The sequence below is a fragment of the Acromyrmex echinatior genome, chromosome 5 (genome assembly GCF_024713525.1).
Source record: "Acromyrmex echinatior isolate Ae372 chromosome 5, ASM2471352v2, whole genome shotgun sequence".
Classification (NCBI taxonomy): Eukaryota; Metazoa; Arthropoda; class Insecta; order Hymenoptera; family Formicidae; genus Acromyrmex; species Acromyrmex echinatior.
This window is the reverse complement of record NC_141856.1, coordinates 12,442,790-12,461,262: the sequence shown is the minus strand read 5'-3', so window position 1 is coordinate 12,461,262 and position 18,473 is coordinate 12,442,790. Positions and strand designations below refer to the sequence as shown.

Sequence of the window (18,473 nt, the reverse complement as noted above, 5' to 3'; positions counted from 1 at the left end):
TGATTACAAAATCATAGCTATCTGACATGTATAAAGTTTGCCCCGTACTTTTGGAATTTTGTATTTTTTTTAATTGTGTTGCAAACTATTAAAGGTCGCAGCTATTAAAAGTTATGAAAAGTTCTTGAAGAAAATTTAGAAAATCAAATTTTTGCTGATTCCGCACTTTCAAATTTTGTAATTTTCGAAATTGTGATGGTATTGTGTTACATTTGTGTCGTGTTGTGTGGTCGAAAAAATTCCAATATCTCATTCCATTTCGATAAAAAAATTTATAAAGTTAGATAAAAAGAAACAATTCCAAACTCGTGTAAGCAAACATCGACAGATATATAATCGAATTCTACGAGTTGTATTATGTTATGCTAGCTTAGCATAACTCAGATATAAGTATTATTCGCATTGAAGCACCACAAATCCGATTAATTATTTTAACACAGAAAAGTCGAGCGCAAAGGATCGCGCTCAGAAGTAAAGTGCTTTTAATATCGTTATGCCGAGACCTTTGAAGATTGTGTTGTGCTAGCCTGGCACTGAGACTATTATATAGCTATAGAGACTAGCTTAGAGTTTTATGATTGAGTATTGATTATATCATAAAAAAATTGCAAATTTTTATAATAAATTCTCAAGTTTTTATTAAATTTTAAAGTTTTAAGATTTAATATTGATTAATATCGAAATTTTTATAAAATCTAAAATATGAAAGATATTTCTTTCAGCTAGGAAATCATACCACGTGTCTTTACACTAAGTCAAGAACTTACAAGAATTTTTTTCAAATGATTTTAATAATGTCTAAAATTTTAAATAGTTACGTTGTACATTGTTTTAGAGAAACTTTATTACATTTTTAAACTTAATAAAAAATAGACAAGTTATTTACAATAATACATATATCTACATATTTCTAATCCAAGTTCTTTCGAATACAATAGAACCTTTCCATAAAATATTATTTCTGATTTCTTCATCCCATTTATTCTTCTTCCCATTTTCTAATATTCACTATTTCACTATTATGTCTTTCTCATCGCTTCTACTTTTATTATTTTAATTTTTCTGCCAAAATTCGTTTGATGGCATCTTTTACACTACCTACTTCTTTAACAAACTGAGACTTTTTTAGGTTGGAAAATGTCTTCGATTCTATTCATCATTCGACGTAAAGATAAAATATTCGCTCATTCTACTAAGAGACTCTTCTGTGACATAACTTCTCATTGCTAATAATCTTTAGCATACTCTCTATATACGACATTCAAGTCATATTCGTCATTCAATTTCCACACGAGAATCTTGTTGTGTCATACTAAAAGAACGTCATACTACTCGAACTCCAGTAAAGTTCTTCATCCTTCATTGTGCTTATCATTACAATCTTCGAGTACAACAATTTTATCTCTCAGCTGATAGAAGCTGTTTCATCCATTTCTTCATTTCGGCATGGACGATGCAAGTCCCCTTTCCTGGTGGGAACAGGCAACAAATATCTAAAACGAGTACAAAGCGTTTTAATATAACATATGACACATTTATTGCTGAGGAGATCTTAATCATTTCGAAGAAAGACTATTTGCAAAAGTTTTACAATTATCTTTATATCTCTATCAAAAAGATGCAATTTGAATAATATTAAGAAATATCAATATTAAAAAATAAAAATAAGGAATTTTTGAATTAAAACTTACTTTATTATTATTATTGAGACGTACCATATATAATTAGACCATGCTCGGTGGACTACGAATAGAATGTTAATACAGATGTATGATTTCCGCGGACTAAAATCGTGGGTGGCATATCCTTCGTAAGCGTCTCCAACCAGGCCATATATAATGGTGCCGATACTGCACCCTTTCTTGGCATTGGTAAAGACCTTTAAATTTAAAAAATATGCTTAAGAAATTATTAATGATAGTGTAGCAAGGATGAAATTTGTAAATTGTAATGAAGGAAGTAACGTGAAAAATATATGAGTAACGTATTCATATAAATAATTGATATACAATACCGTATAATAAATTTGGGAACACTTGCGATTTTTTCGCAATTTATAAAACTTAAGTATTTCGGTGAAAAAAATTGTATAGAAATTTTGGAAAACGCATTTTAAAAAAGAACAATAGATTTATATTGGCGTTTGATTATTATTCTTACAATATTTTTATATAATTTAGATACAAAATATTGTAGAGACAAAATTTAAATGTCAGTGTTTAAAAAAAAAACTTCATTTTTCCTCTTCAAATTGCATTTTCAAAAACTTCTCTAAAACTTTTTTTTATCGAAAAAAAAAACATTTAAGTTTTGATAAAAAACCCAAAAAAATCGCAAGCGTTCCTGAATTTATGAATGATATATATGATACTAATGTATATGTACAAATCTGTTTGAATATTATAAAAATATGTTTTTATAGACATCTTCAAAAATATTTAAATATATATATATATATATAGATATTTTTTCAGTTATGTATTAGGTGTTGGAATTAATTCGTAGCGTTTTACAAGTGATGGGAAGTACTTTCATTAATGTATTTTTTAATGCTCATGTGAAATAAATAACATTCTTTCATTAAAAAACGCTACGAATTAATTCCAACACCTAATATTAAATACTATTTTTTTTATATTAAAAAAATGTAATTAAAAATAAAGAATTATTATAAATAGACACATACATCAATATATATTTATGCTCTGTAATAAGGATTACTAAAATTACTTAATATAAACTATTATACATACATAACTACTAAAGTAGATTTACTCGAATTTTCCAACAATAATTCTCGCAATCGCAATTGGCGATGAGTTTTCTCTCGTAGAGTCTGAAGCTCGTTCTCAGTAATATAGCATTCTAAAAATAATAATTATTTATGTTGAATATTTAAATGTACATTTGATGATGTCGCTAAAACGAAAATTATGGCAATAACTTACCACCATTTACGGAAGAAGAATCGTTTATTCGAAAATCGGATATTAATTTGTCAAAGAAAATCCGTGTCTCTTCTTTTAATTCGACGCCAATGTCATCTACTATCTTCAAGCTGCTATAGTTAATTCGTGCTTTATTCATTATCTCAATCATTCTGTAAGATAATTAATGATATAATATCTTATATCAAAATACTTAATTTACATTTTAATAAAATGATTTGCTCATATAATTTTATTGATAAATTGTTCGAAGCACTTAATATTTTTATTATTTACTTACTCTTTTTCTTGTGCGCTAATATCGTGCTTATGGTTAGTCAGAGCAAATATTCTCATTTTGCAATGCTTCCAATTTGAGCGCGTGCTGATTATATACGGTAGGAGAACCGTCAAACCTGTCAAATAATAACTTCTGCCACTTACAAATGAGCCGGAAATTCCAGAAAATTTAATTTATACGGATGATTGAGGTATGTCTATATCAAATCAATCGACATACCCCAATCATCCGCTTATTTTTGTAAGTTACCTCCATCATCATATAGCCACCATACATCAATCGTTCCTTTCTTGTACTTCTGTTGGAAAATTGTTACATTTTCGGGTATAGAAGCCATTCCACCGTTTCGTCTTTCGCTAAAATTGAATATCAATTATTAATAATAAACGAAACATAATTTTGCTGAATTTTTTAATTTTATTAGAAAAAAACTTTATTTTATAAAATTGTAAAATAAATCTTTTGTTGGTGAACATAAGATTTAATAGCATAAATCAAACAATATAAATAAATCAGATAGCATAATTTTTTAAATTTCTTAGTTAATCTTAAGTCACTTTAACAAAAACTTTATTTAAGCTTTAGTTAATAAAATATGTAATATTAAATTGGAAACAAGCAATTAAAAAAATGTGTGATTAAATTTTTGTAAAACAAGATTAATTCTAAATTTAATGAAGAAAATATTCGATATTATTAGAACTATTTTGTTTTACTTACAACAATTTATCAACAGCATGTTTTCTCTTTTGTTTCATATTATCGTGAGCTTTCCAATTTATCGTTGAATATCCAATCACAGGTGTCGTGTCAGGTGTAACAAATGAAGTACCTATAAAATGATATTAAATGATTGAAATGCAAGAAACAAGTATACTGAAAAATTGATTGCATTTTTTAAATTACATTTCTATAATTTATTTATGATAGAACTAATTTCCATTTATATGATATATTCTTTTTGTTTATAGATATTCAATGGAATGAAATAACTATTCATTTTAATATAATTCGCTTGAATACAATTTTTTTGCATAAATAATGATCAATCGTAAATATTACTCATGAATCCAATATAAATATTGGAATGATATATAACCCAGCAAACAGAAGTTATATGTAACAGTTTTATATTGTTGAGTGAGAAATTATGACTAATAGGCACGTTATATGTCACTTTGTGTTTGTTTGAAATCTTTTTCTATTTTAATATGATATCGATTTTTACCTATTGTTGGCACGCTTTGTACTCTGGGAATCTGCGTACTCATGGAGAGATTGCTGTCAGCGTGCATCAGAGTATTACCCGCTAAATTATAACTACTCTGTACGAGACCTCCGTGATCATCCTCTCCGTTTGTGTCTTCTCCATTTATAATGCCGGAGCAATCCAAACCTTCGGCAATCCTCAAAATTGCTACAGCCAACTTATTATCGAAAGCATTGCTAAAAAGAAAACGAATGTTAAATTCTTGAAATGTGTATTTCAATATTTATCTCATCATTAATTTTCCATTTTGAAGTAATTCTGAAACAAGTAATTAATTAACTTACTGAAGAATATTGAAATATTCTTGCAAATCTTTATGATTGCACATCGACCAGTGGGTTTTATAACCCATGAGGACTACATTGGGCGCCAATTTACCGATTCCGGTAGCCTGCATCAATGCAGCAGCACCTCGTTCCAGACTTAAGTCATCCACTAAGTGGTAAAATGATTTTATACGTTGTTGTTGCAGCCAGAAGGAACCATTATTTAGGCGTACGGAGCGTAGTCGATACGATAGTCGTGTCTGAAATTATTGAAAATTTAACGTCACAATTTTATAATGTAAACTATTATAAATAAACGTAAAGTTATATTGCTAAATTGATATAATACTGGAAAAACTTCGCCGGCAATTAGCAACGAATTATTCTTTGTGATGAGATTGGCTAAGTGTATTAATGCTGGTCTTGCAGCAGGCGGGCCAGTAAGTGCTAAAATTTTGGGAGCGTAATTCTTCACGTGTTCGTCAGTGGAGTTTAACCTAGAAGTTTTCATAAATTTTAGATTGAAAGCTTCACTTTGAATTAAAGTATAAATTGAAATAAATAAAATAACATTAGTGCTTTCAAGAATAAAAATTAGATAAAAATGCCAAGTAGGCATTTTATTTATATTAGATTACGATACAAAGACAGATATTAATTTAGGCATTTCTGTAATCCTAAGCATGAAATCCAATTAAGTCTACTCCAGACAGAAATGGTCAATGTACTCCAATAATAGCAAATATTACACATACATGATGAATTATCTATATGAATGTAGGTCAGTATTTAACGATTGTGCGTAAAGTTGACCATGTCGTCTGTAGTCGTCCTAATAGGAATATAACCAGAAATGTAAACACACACACACACACAGAAGAAATTATATTTTTAAATAATACCTGTAGACGATGGAAATTGCAGTCTTAAAAGTTTGCGCCTGCGTACTACTGCCCCAATTAACGTCTGGTTTACGGTAAACTACTATTAGATATAGCGCGAAGATAATGACGAAAGTAACGAGTGAAGTCACCCAATCGATAAGGAACATAATTGACACGCAAAGAATAAAACCCATCAAAGACAGCCAAGTATTGTAGTACTATAAAAAGAAGAAATGAATTGCGTGCATATTTTTTTAACTCCATTGAAAAGATGCTTAAAAGACCTAATCTTTTCTTTTTGAAATTCTTTAATTTTTAATAGGTATGTACATATATACGCCATCAGTTTTTTTAAATAAATGAAGAGTAATTATATAATTTTAAAATATAAGGAATGAAGTATGTGGTAAAACAAATAAAAAGTAATATAATTACAAATCTTTCATTCCCCTTTTTTAATTATAATAATTTTTTTTCAAACATGTAATGTATACACGCGAAGAGATTCAAAAATATTAAATAGTATTGAAGATTAAGTTTCTTTAGAAAGCATCGTTTTCTTATAATTTTTGTATTATTTAATTAAATAAATTTCTAATTTACTTTAAAACTAGGCCGCCATCCGAGAGGTCGAATTAACGCTGCGTGAAAAGTGCAGAAGTTGATTAAAGCATACGACGCTAAATAGAAGTTCGAGATGAGCGGTGCGACTGCGTTGAGATCAGCTGAAAGGGAAACGATTAAGAGTTTCTAGGAAAGAAAATTAACGATAATAGAAATTCGATATCTGTCAATGAATTCGTAACAAATACTTTACCGATTAAGAGAAAGAGTGCCGCAACAACAAACGTAAGAACATATCCTCTATAGGGTTCCCCAGACTTTCCATAGCTCTTGCTGAAGTAAATCAACCCGGGGTAAATTCGATCTTGACCCAGAGCCTGAATGAGTCTTGGCACTGATAATAAATTGGTCAACGCTGTTGACAAAGTAGCTGCGAAGCAGCCTGCATAAATTAGAGGACCCCATAATGACATTAACTGCATGACCTGAGAAAAATAAATTTTTTTTAAATTGTATAGTTAATATTTTAATTAATAATTTGACTTATTAAATAAAAATATTTAACAATTGCTACTTTTTTACAATTTTTTTCAAACTTGAAAGTAATTTCTTTTAAGTAAACAATTTATAATTACTATTAAATATATAAATATTAAATCTATCTTATTTACAAAATGAGATAGTTTCTTTAATAGTTTTATCTTATATTGCATATTTTTGTAAAGTATATTAGTTGAAGAATTCAACATTTTGTAAATTTTATTATTTATTTATGGTCTTTGAAATTAATTTGCAAATAAATTTAGATCAATTCTTAATTTAATACTTTCACTGCAAAAAATAATGCATTTCAGCTCTAAGACTATTGTTTAAAATTAAATAATAAAAATGTGATAATTTTGCTGCATTATAATATTTTAAATATTAACATACTGAATAACTGTTGTGTAATCCGTACGTGCAGTTAAACTCAGGAATACAATCCACAACAGTACTGTTTACAAAACCACCAGCATCTCTAGCAGCCGCGGCGCCGGCAAAAAAGACAAAAGTTGCATAACTAAACATGGATATTAACAGAGCGAGAAGAGTTCCGATAGGTATACTGCTTGCTGCATCCTTCAAATCACCAGATATGTTAGCGCCCGCTTGAATCCCGGTGACAGATGGGAAAAAGATAGAAAACACCGAGAAGAAAGTTTGATTGTTTTTCTCAGAGTATCGATAATTTGATTCGAGATTAGCCATAAATACTTCCGCTAGAAATAATTATATATTTTTATTAAAACAATCTTTTCGATAAATTCATTTCATTTGATTTGACATCATATTGCTATTATTGTTTCATTATATAATATATAGTAGAACTTCGTTTATCTAAAGATATTGGGGCACAAGACAGTTCCAATAACAGAATTCAGATAATAGAAGTTCACTAACTCTGCCAGTCCTTATTAGTCACGATAATGGGAACTAACATTCAGAAAACTGAAGTCGAGCACGTTCAGCTTCTGTTATCCGAACTACAGCGTTGTAGTTCGGACCATAAAAGATCAGCTATGAGTTCGTATATTTGAAACTAACCATAAACTTGTATAAACACAACATAGATAAACAAAATTCTATTTAATAGTTTTATACTAACCGGAAAATCCTATAAAACCTTTCGCTTTCTGTTCCTCATTTTGTGGTCCCATGATAGTACCAATTAAAAAATCAAAGATCGCACTCACGATGATGGCTATAAGGAAATTTTGTGCCTAATGAAAGAGCGCAAAGGATATTAATAACAAATCAAAATAAATATCAAATTGTCATTTTTGTGACAATTTATCATTTTTATAACAAATTTAAAAAAATTCGGTATGTATATAAATAAAATAATTTTAGCAGATCCAATACCTTTGATTCCCATTCCATGCCGATTGCACAGATAAGAATCATAACGATGAGCGCTATTATACCAACGATTCTAACATCATTTACGCTATTATCTATGATCTTCAAATTGTTCGTCTTTAACAAGTCGTTAAGGGAATCACAGAAACCGATAGTATTCATAGAAGCTGCTACAGCGTTTGCAAATGCAAATACAATGCCAACTGATGCGCCAAACTCGGGTCCAAGAGAACGAGATATGATGAAATATATCCCACCTGTAGATCAATTCATTTTATTCTATCTCTAATTATCAATAATATTCTTAATAAATAAAGAATATAGAATGTTTGATAATTGTTTAAATTATTTGAAATTGATTTTGTGATATCAAAAATTTGTCAGAATATTGTCAAGCTTTGAATAAAGCAGACTCTAAATTTAAATTTAAAATTAGTTAAAAACAGGATTTTCCAGCACATTTACACTAAAAGATAATTTATTAAATCTATTCAATTTATATAATGATGAAAGAGATTAAGCTTTCCATGTCTTTACATCCAATTTTTTTAATGACTTTGAAGTAATCTTTATTTTTAAATTAATAATTTCATCTCTGACATATTCATTATTATTCTGTCATATGAATCGTAATCCCTTTAATAGACAAGAAATACGGTAAAATTTAGAAGAATAATAATCATGTTTTCTTGTATCAAGACAAATTGCCCCGGCTAAATTGGATAAATAATTCTGATGAGAATCTTCTAGCTCAGGGAAAAACCCCGAGCGTCTAACGACACAATCGTATATAGAGTGCGATGGTGTGCACGACGCCACTCCTTCGGAAAAAAAGAATTACAGAATGCGTTACCGTAACACACCTCCCTTTACTTCCCCATTAGTGCTAATTGCGCTGAGGCTAAGCGTCGTAATGACGCAGACGACTGCCGATATTCCGATAATGACGATGGTCTGCAGAATGCCAGCCTGCGCGACTATCCACGAAAGTCGCAGAAACAGCATGACGCCCCATATGTTCAGCAGGCATGGTATAAGAACGCCTTGGATCCATCCTAATTTTATTCCGACATGACCCTGCTGACCGATAACGTTTCCAACTTGCCCGGTCTCGACGGAATTGGCGTCCTAAAACAGAGTTTATTTAAAGATTCAATTCCATACTGCCTATATTACATTTTGATTGCGATACCATGCATTATCACAAATTACATAATTACGTTATTCCAATAGTTAATTCTCATACTAAATCACGTTACATAAATTATAGTATTTCATTAAGTTTATTTAGTATTTTTAGTCTACAAAATATTTGATAATTAAAAGCTCCAGAAACTCCACTGATTGCAAAATATTTAAACATTTTGAAGATTACTTAACTTTTAGAAATACGACACGTGCTACATTGTTCACTTTTAACGATGCTTGCGATAAAACTGAGTGAACTGAATAAAATATTATTGATAGTATAATTATGCGTTATCAACAAATGCAAAGTTTAAATTTTTTATCTTATTTTTAAAAGAATCAATGTCAAATTCTAAATAAATTGATTAAGCTTAAGGTATGTTTATCCATAACATTTAAGTAAATAAAAGTAATATATTTTGATAATTATTAAACTGAGTGAATGTGGATGTATGTCTGAAAACAATGTAAAAACTTTCTCATTAATATTTACGCTATAATATATTCAAGAATGTACAAGGACGTATTGAGCGATAACTGAAAAATGATAAAAACCGACCATTGCAAATTTTCACTAACTCATTTGTTCTTTAGATAACGCTACAATTGGCTATATACCGAGTGTCAATGCGCAATGCCAACATGTTAAAAGTTAATATATTTCGTTTAATTTCAATATATATATATATATATATATATATATATATATATATATATTAACTATATATTACATAAATTCATAAATATTTTTTAATTTAAATCCTCTTATATTAGTTTCATATTTTATTTTATTTCACATTTTAAATAAAATTATTTATTTAATCGCTGCTTTTTATTTATATGCGATAATTACATTGTCGAATTTAAATTTTATCTATACATTTTTTTATCTTTTTCATGTTTAAAAACATAAATGCTACAATTTGTAATCTCGTAACAGGATAAAGCAATTATATTTTCGTTTAATTAATAAATCTATTAACATCAATTTATAAATAATAATACAAAGAAATTTATAAATAAATAATAATTAATTTATTGTTGTGTTATTGTATTATTGTTTAGGTATTATATATCTTTATGTATATATGTATGTATATATATATATATATCAAACATTATATATATGAAGTAATTATAAAATATAAATAATAATAATAAATTATAAAATATATGCAATATATTCTTTTTCTAGTAAACCATCTTAATTCATTGAATAATTATTACGTATTGTACTGCAATCAAATTCTTGAATACGTATAAGAATTCTACAGCCACATAGTACTTCTTCCAATCTTGATGAACGGATGTTTTACTGCTGTGTAAACTTAATAAACTAGTTTCCCCTTGCCTAGTTTTGTTACCTTCACGACTTCAATCGTCTTTGAAATAGGGAAGAGGAATCACAATGTGAGGCGATACTTTTGTCAGTCACGAAAATATCAAATATTTGCGGTATATTCTAGTATAGATATTTTTTTACGTAATATATATTTTTTTAGAAATCATCATTTTATAAATAATCTTATTTAATGTTGACTAAAACATTGTATTTTAATACTTTGTATTATTTCGAATAAAAATTTGAAGTAATTATTAATTATTGAAACATTTATATGATTTTGTTAAATAATCTGATTGTATAGTATAGATAACTGAGTAAAATAAATTTTATGTATTTTTTAAAAGACAATACATATTATTTATATGTATAATGCTTATTTAATAATTATTAAAAACGGATGTTTTAAAAGTGTTGTAAAATTCTGAACACGTTCTTTAAATAAAAAAAAATCAATAATTATTTAAGTTCCTTCGACTGATAAATTATATTTAACTGAGCAATAATAAGTTTATAAAAGTTGAGATACCTACGTTCTTTAATAAACATTGCCATGATAACAATTTATGAAGTCTTCGAGTATTTATCGATATGTATATCGATATGTATCTAGTCATAACTAGATTTATCTAATAACTTTGCTTTGTGTCAGTTGCTACTGCTTTGCAGTAGCAATTTTATCGCCGAAAAAATCTAATATAGTTTATTGTCAAAGATTTAAATATATTACACACAAACACACGTACACATTTTATTATCAAAATTAACATATTTTTAATAATTAATTATACTTACTGAATCAAAAACATTATTATTTATATAAAAAATATATATTTTGCATTATAGATATAGATATAACATTTCAAATAAATATTGCAAAAAATGAGAGACACGTAATAGAATAGATACAGCGTAATAGGACATTGACACACATATCACAGAAATTCAATATTATCGATAAGAATTCAATATAAAATAATAGTAACTATATCAAACAGGATATATGAGAAAAATAGATTCCTAACAGTTTATATATCAGAGTTTATAAAAAACATATCAAATGTGATAAGCATTTTAGATAATCTTTATATATTTTTACATATAATTTACAATCACTAAATATCTGTTTACATATGCACGTATGTATGTATGGATAAAAAATTAAATTAAATTTTTCATAAAATTAAAGTCGATTTTAAATTAATTGAACAACAGATAATATACAGGCATATTAAAAAGTTTTCTAATTTTACTTTCTATTATTCAGTTTCAATTTCATGTAATGTCTAATTAACTCTATCTATATTTTGTATTCGAATATGTTATATTTTATTAATATCTTCTCGGATTTTTAATTAATATCTAAAGTTTGAATTAATATCTGAAGTTTTTTTATCGTATCAAACTTCATATATCTCTGCGACAAAGTATAAATATATATAAGTTTCCTTACCTTTATGAGATTTCCTTCATGTAGAGTGCTCAGAGATGGTCTTTTCGCGCGACGGCTTAATCTATAGAAAAGAAACTGATGATATTGTAACTACAAAACTATTATTTTTCCGGTCGGCCGGATTCGTCAAATTAAATAAATTCTTTCCGGATTAAAAAAATGTACGAAAAACATTATCATTTTTTTATGTCAAGGACGTGTATGCGAAAAAAGATTAATGATTTTCCAATATTGCCTAACGAAACATAAAGAAGTCGTTAAGTTAACGTATTGAAAGGAAAGATAGATCGAAATAGGATAAGTTTTATAATAAATTTTAAAACAACTCTAAGAGATTTTTTTTTTAATTTTATACAACGTAACGTATATTATATGTTATATAATATATGTTTCATTGTATAAAATTAATTTTACAACACGATTAAAAACAGTGTGCGTGCGTGTGTGTGTGTGTGTGTGTTGTGTGTACGTATATACATATATATATATATATAAATGAATTATATGTGTATATATATATAAAATTCATTTAATATGTGTATGATATACTTTAATTAACCTTTGAAGTCGAGATACTTAATCAATTAACTTATAAAAATATACCTGTAATGATCCAGTCGTGGAACTACGTCCCATAGTCCGCCCATACTTAAAGACATAGAGGGCCTCTTATTATTCGGTAATTGTCCAATTACATCATCTTCTTGTGTTTTGCTCTGAAAACGATTCTCCATCTTGTCTAATCTGAAAAATTTTGCAAGCAACGTTTTTTCATTTTCCTGCTGTTCTTTTATATTACGGAGATCATTATTCTTTCGCATGAATAGTTAAGTAATAAAGTGATTAAATGACTAAAACGATAATAGTTGTAAAAGAAAAACAACAATTAATATAAAATAACATGTATTTCCTAATGTATACACGTGTACCTTCTGTGTATATTGTATATATTAAAAAATATTTACTAATTCACTGAGTGTAAACATGTATTTATTTGGTACAAGAACCATTAATTAATTTAAGTATTATTTTTTTATTGAAAATGTTTATTTACTATTAGTAAATGTTAATACTGTTTAAACAAATATTTATTAAAATTTAATAAATTTCTTTTTCAGCGTAATTACATAAATTTAACATAACACGTAGCAATACATTTTCTTTAATATTGCGTACGTTACAATTTTTGGAAAGTAACATATGTATATGATTCAGTATTGATTAGAAAGTCTCATAGAGTGATAACGAGAACTAAGAGCAATTAAGGCTACGCAGAGGAGTACTTCACAGAAAATACTACATTTGTAAGCAATGAGTCAAAGGTGGATTAAATGTCTTATGTATGTAGGGCTTTTATACTCTTTAATTAATGATACTATACTAGGGACCGATCATCCTCAAATCATTTATCTTCCATGTCAGAACTATCCGATAACCTCAGAAATAAGATAAAATACTGTCGGACAAATCTATGTTTAAAAATAGTATCACGTTTGTGAACGAGTATGTGTATACATCAAATGTGCAAAGAATATTATCAGTCTTACTCTTCATTCACTCTCTTCTCCCTACAGATTTATAAATAGTAATATGACTGCGTTTCGCGGTATGCAAATTTTCGAGTAATTATTTGGCCACATTCCCAAAATTCAATCGTGCGGTTCAATGTCTTGCAAATTTGAAGATTTATTAGCGAGGCAGTTAAGAAATTTATAAGCAATGTTTCTTTCGTGGTAATTATCTAAGAAAGTAATAACGATGTATAATAAGTTGTTGCAAAATGCCAATTTTTGTATCACTTAAATTGGAACAGGAAGTAATTTTCACAAATAAGTTTATCTGTTCGAAATATGAAAACGAAAAAATAACGCGATTATGTAAGTGATGCGTTCTCGAAAAAAGTATTTTTATCTTTATTTTCTTTCTGTCTCTATCTTTTTAGAAGTTCTCGCTTTTTATAAAGAGCGAACTTTTTGCGCTATCATTTAATTTCAATATAAAGTTTTTTACAATAATTATGAAATACGAAAATGAATTACGCCTTTGGCAGGTTCTTGATGCAACTTGATCGATATTCTTTATAAGGTCCAAGGACCGAGTAATTTAATAAGTGGAGAGAAAATCTATCGAAGACGTATTGTATGTTTGCTGATGTCAGAGACACACGTCTCGAACGTCCCTATGTGATAATGTGAAATAATATAAAAGAATAATATAAAGAAAATTGCTCATTCAGAAAAAGAAATATTTTAAGAAATGTTTAAGTTCACTATAAGATTGTTTCAGAATATTTAATCTAATTTTGTAATTTTGGTTCATAATTTGAAATAGAATTCTCCATATTTGAGTTTGTCGAAAATCGATATCACAAAATTCGAATTGATAAATTTAATAGTTTTGACAATTTTTTTCAATAGATATAATAATTTTATATATTATTTCATAAAACCAATTATTCTTTCACTAATTTTGATAAAATTGAAATCAATGTTATAATAACAAAGACAGCTTTTTATAATAATGTTCTATAAATTTCAACATTAAATATTTAAATAATTAAATAAAAAGTTAAATTTCTTTGTCTAATATTAAATTTAATTTAATTCAATTTAAATTAGACATAATCATCTGTTCTTCTTTTACTTAAACTATTATCTAGAGTATTTTTATATCCCAATTAAAATTATTATTATTAACAACATATTGTATATTAATTGTTTTACCAATTTATTAATATTTTATTATAGAATATTATAGATATAAATTTGATCACAATTTTCTGAAAAAAAGTAGAAACAAAAAAAATATTAAGTACGTTAAATAACTTATTATGACAGTAATTTAAAAAATAAAAAAATTTAATTAATATAATGTTTTTTTATTGCAAGTTTTTAATGGAATTACATATTTATAAATTTGTACAGAATAATTATTAAAAATTAAAGGAAAAATGTTAAATAATATCCTTATGAAGCTATATTTGACAATTTAAATTTTTTCATAAAAACATCTCAAATAACTATTTCAGGATTAAAAAAGCTAAATTTTTTCTTATTTTTTTGTATTTAAAATTATATATAACTCTAACTTTTATTCTTAATCATAATTATAAATGTTTTGACATTTCACTTTTATTTAAATTTGTAACATTCGAAGAAAAAAAATCTTTGATTTATAATTTTGCACATTATTTGACAAACTATGTCTTGTTAAAATCAAAAGAAAATTATAATTAAAAATCCATAGAAAAATTATTAGAGCAGACAAACAGGAATTTATAACAGCATAAAAAAAAATGTAACTTTTCTAATAAAGATCTCGTATAATTTTTATCTTGTGCGAACTCTTCTTATAATTCGATACACCGGTGTATAATTACAGGTCAACGAAATGGAAAGCACAGTCAGTAACTCGAAATCGATGACAAGCGCCTGCGGCGCGGCATAATTCATTTGCGTGGATTTAGCATCACTTTCCTCATGCAAATGCACCCCATGATGTCAAAACAAATAAATCTACACAACGGTTTTACTTTCTCATATACGCGGCTTTCGTTCGCGATCTGTTTTGACAATGATGAGATATTCATGATATCCTTGAACGTGCCTCTCATTGACGGTCGCTCCCCTTATCAACTTGACTTAGAGACTTCAATTTATCACGCTTGCGACAGGTAAATCGCAAACAGATAATCGATCAAAATAATACGTCAATATGTATTTTGAATTCTTTCTGTCGATAATTAAATCAATCTATTTAAAAGATAATAGCTTTCTAACGACACGTTTTCAACAACGAGTTGTTTATGACGCATGTCATTTGTGACATACTTATTATTAATAAATATTTTCCAATATAATTGTTTTTAAAATGCAAGAAATTTATACTTCCTTTCTTGAACAAATTTCTTTTATTCATTTCAAAAATTATCTTTTATTTACTCTTTTCTTATTAAAATCAAATTAATTACCTAGTTCGAAAATTAATAAAATAATATTTAATATCACAATAAAGAATAGTGCAGATTAAAATATACGTAAAAAAAGATTATATTTATATTAAATTAAAATTGTTGGCTCCAATTTGTATCTGCAAATTTAGGTCGTATAATTGTATTATATTATGCGTTATAAATTCAAATGCGTCAAAAATCATTCAATTTCTTTATATAATAAGGAAATCGGATATTCTGTTAATCATTTATGTTAATTATATTTTCAGCTCCATTTATATATTTTATAAAACATAGTAAAACATAGATATAAATAAAATCTAATTAGCTGAAGAAATTATAAAATGACTTAATTAAGAACATTTCAATTTACATTTTGTATCAAATAAAAGGTAAGATCTGAAGCAATTAAGTCCGAAACATATTTTAATTTTAAAAAGTAATAATAATTATATATTCACACCAAAATAATAATGTAAATTACAATAAAAGATTTATTTACTATCAAACAAGAAAAGATTTAATCTTAAAAAACGTTGTAACTAATTATTATATAAAATTTTATAAAATTAAAAAAATAATAGATATAATATATCTAATCCAATGTTCCTTTTATAACTACAAAATGTATTTAACAAGTATAATTTACATTTTACACTATTCAAACAATATTTCAATTAATAACGCTGTATCAGTTATGAGAGAAGAAATTAAAATTGACACAAATATAAAAAAAAAATATATTTTAGCGAGCGGTACAATATCTAAATTTAATCTACTCGTTGGTTATTACATTTTACAATCGAGTAATTATAAAATAATTATAGATATCTGACTGTGAGATAAGATAAAAGTCGACTAAAATTGTTTCTAATCACAGAATAAAATTTCCGATACTCACGACGCGAGATCCGAGTGAAAGGATGAAAACTTAACAATCACCCACGACTTGCAATTCACAGTATTGCTGAAACGATCCGCGAGAAACTGACACGAGGTACTGAGCGTCGAGAAAACTTGAACCCCTCGTGGATCAAAATCCCCTGGAGTAACATTAGGGAAAGAGGCATGCGTCGAAACTTCCCTTTCCACGGCCGCTTACGCGTAATACACACGCGCAGTTCCGAATGCAAGGCTACGCGCGGCGTAACATTTTAAACAAATTGCCAATATACGGACGGCCGTCTAAAATTGTTCCAATTAACGCGAAGATTCCTCCGAAGGAAGGATTTAACAGAGCTATGGTGCCGGCATGCGTGTCCCGCGAGGCACGCGAGAACATGCGCGCATCGATTTTTTGAGTTTGCGTGGGCGAATGCGTGCGCGTTTCGTAAACCTCGACGTGCTTGCGTAGGAAACGAGGGAAAAGAGAGGAGAAAGAAAAGAGGACAAAAGAAATGCGTTTTCAAGAGAAACGAGCGCGAATTTTCATCGCGCTTCGTAGAAATGCCACGGGCAAGAAATGCAGAGCGTCCACGACGTGAGATGAGAAGGCGTGAAGGTCGCCGTGATGGTTCACTCGCATTTCGAAATCCTTTGACGCCTCTTAATGCAGCAGTGGCGCGAAAAGAAACAAGCTTTGTGCGCGTGTGTATGTGTGAAAAGTATATGGAGTAAATTTATGTTACGAACAATGAGATTTAGAAAGAAATTGTGTTATAAAACGGGTCTCGAAAAGAAAGTAATACGCGTAATAAAAAAAGCCATTCACAAAAATAATGTATAACTGTATGTTAAAAAGTGATCCAGCTCACCTTACTATTTTTTTCCACTATATTTAAAAATTATTTGACAGTCACTCTAAAAAAAAGCTTCGGTGATAACAGTGCTGCAATTAGCCAAATTCCCACTTCAGAAATACGTTGACCTTTGTCTACATTCGTGAAACGTATGTAAGTGACAAATTTTTACTTTACAAAAATATTGTTCACGGAACGAGAAATTGCAACGAGACAGTTTAGTTCTCATTACTATCGCGCGAATCGCCGAAGGATGGCCGTGCGATCGAATTCCGCAAGCGACTACTATCTTTTTCAGTGGTTCCGACATTTATATAGACGGCGAGGAACTGTCAATGCGGCCGATGATGTTGACTTAATATTTACGTTGACGGGTTAAGATATATGTCTATACTGGCACTGTTGAAGATACATTATTGATACATCTGTTACTCCAAAACTTATATATTATATATTACTAAAAGGAAGTACTGATCAGCGAATAGATTATCTGCTCTTCTCCCGAGTTATTGTTTGCTATTGTTACTAATAAGCAGTGCTGGCAGGTGATGCAATGCTGGTCTTTCCGCATTGAAATCCTTTACGCGGTCTTTGAAATGCATTTTACAGTCACATTTTACTGTCATGTTTTATTACTGCTGAAGCATGAACCAAATCACTAAATCACGTTTTCAAATTTCTGAAAATG

The 18,473-nt window shown here is 28.2% G+C and overlaps 1 protein-coding gene across 3 annotated transcripts; it reads right to left on the bottom strand.

Annotated features, from left to right (window-relative positions):
- Nucleotides 1–252: 252 nt before the first annotated feature.
- On the bottom strand, nt 253–18,106 carry NKCC (sodium potassium chloride cotransporter). Of its 3 annotated transcripts, none has more exons than XM_011068602.2 (20): nt 17,801–18,105; nt 12,698–12,838; nt 12,095–12,155; nt 8,975–9,239; nt 8,115–8,368; nt 7,858–7,972; nt 7,146–7,471; nt 6,466–6,697; nt 6,252–6,373; nt 5,667–5,866; nt 5,114–5,261; nt 4,783–5,024; nt 4,457–4,674; nt 3,949–4,060; nt 3,478–3,584; nt 3,229–3,343; nt 2,949–3,100; nt 2,754–2,865; nt 1,716–1,879; nt 253–1,493 (listed from the first exon to the last, which is right to left on the bottom strand). In XM_011068602.2, exons 2-19 carry the CDS (start codon nt 12,826–12,828, stop codon nt 1,744–1,746), a joined length of 3,048 nt encoding a protein of 1,015 aa, XP_011066904.2. In that variant the 5' UTR covers nt 12,829–12,838; nt 17,801–18,105; the 3' UTR covers nt 253–1,493; nt 1,716–1,743. The 3 variants fall into 3 exon arrangements, with proteins under 3 accessions (XP_011066904.2, XP_087262559.1, XP_087262560.1); XM_087406433.1 differs by lacking the exon at nt 17,801–18,105 and adding an exon at nt 16,948–17,084; XM_087406434.1 differs by lacking the exons at nt 253–1,493; nt 1,716–1,879; nt 2,754–2,865; nt 2,949–3,100 and having other exon boundaries at nt 3,231–3,360; nt 17,801–18,106.
- Between the last annotated feature and the right edge of the window lie 367 nt (nt 18,107–18,473).

Excerpts from the sequence above, each read along its gene's own strand:
- NKCC (XM_011068602.2), bottom strand. The coding sequence starts at position 12,828 with ATGGAGAATCGTTTTCAGAGCAAAACACAAGAAGATGATGTAATTGGA. Across the intron at positions 5,262-5,666 it reads GCAATTTCCATCGTCTACAG|GTTAAACTCCACTGACGAAC; the intron begins GTATTATTTAAA and ends GAAAACTTCTAG. Across the intron at positions 4,675-4,782 it reads GAATATTTCAATATTCTTCA|CAATGCTTTCGATAATAAGT; the intron begins GTAAGTTAATTA and ends TTTTCTTTTTAG.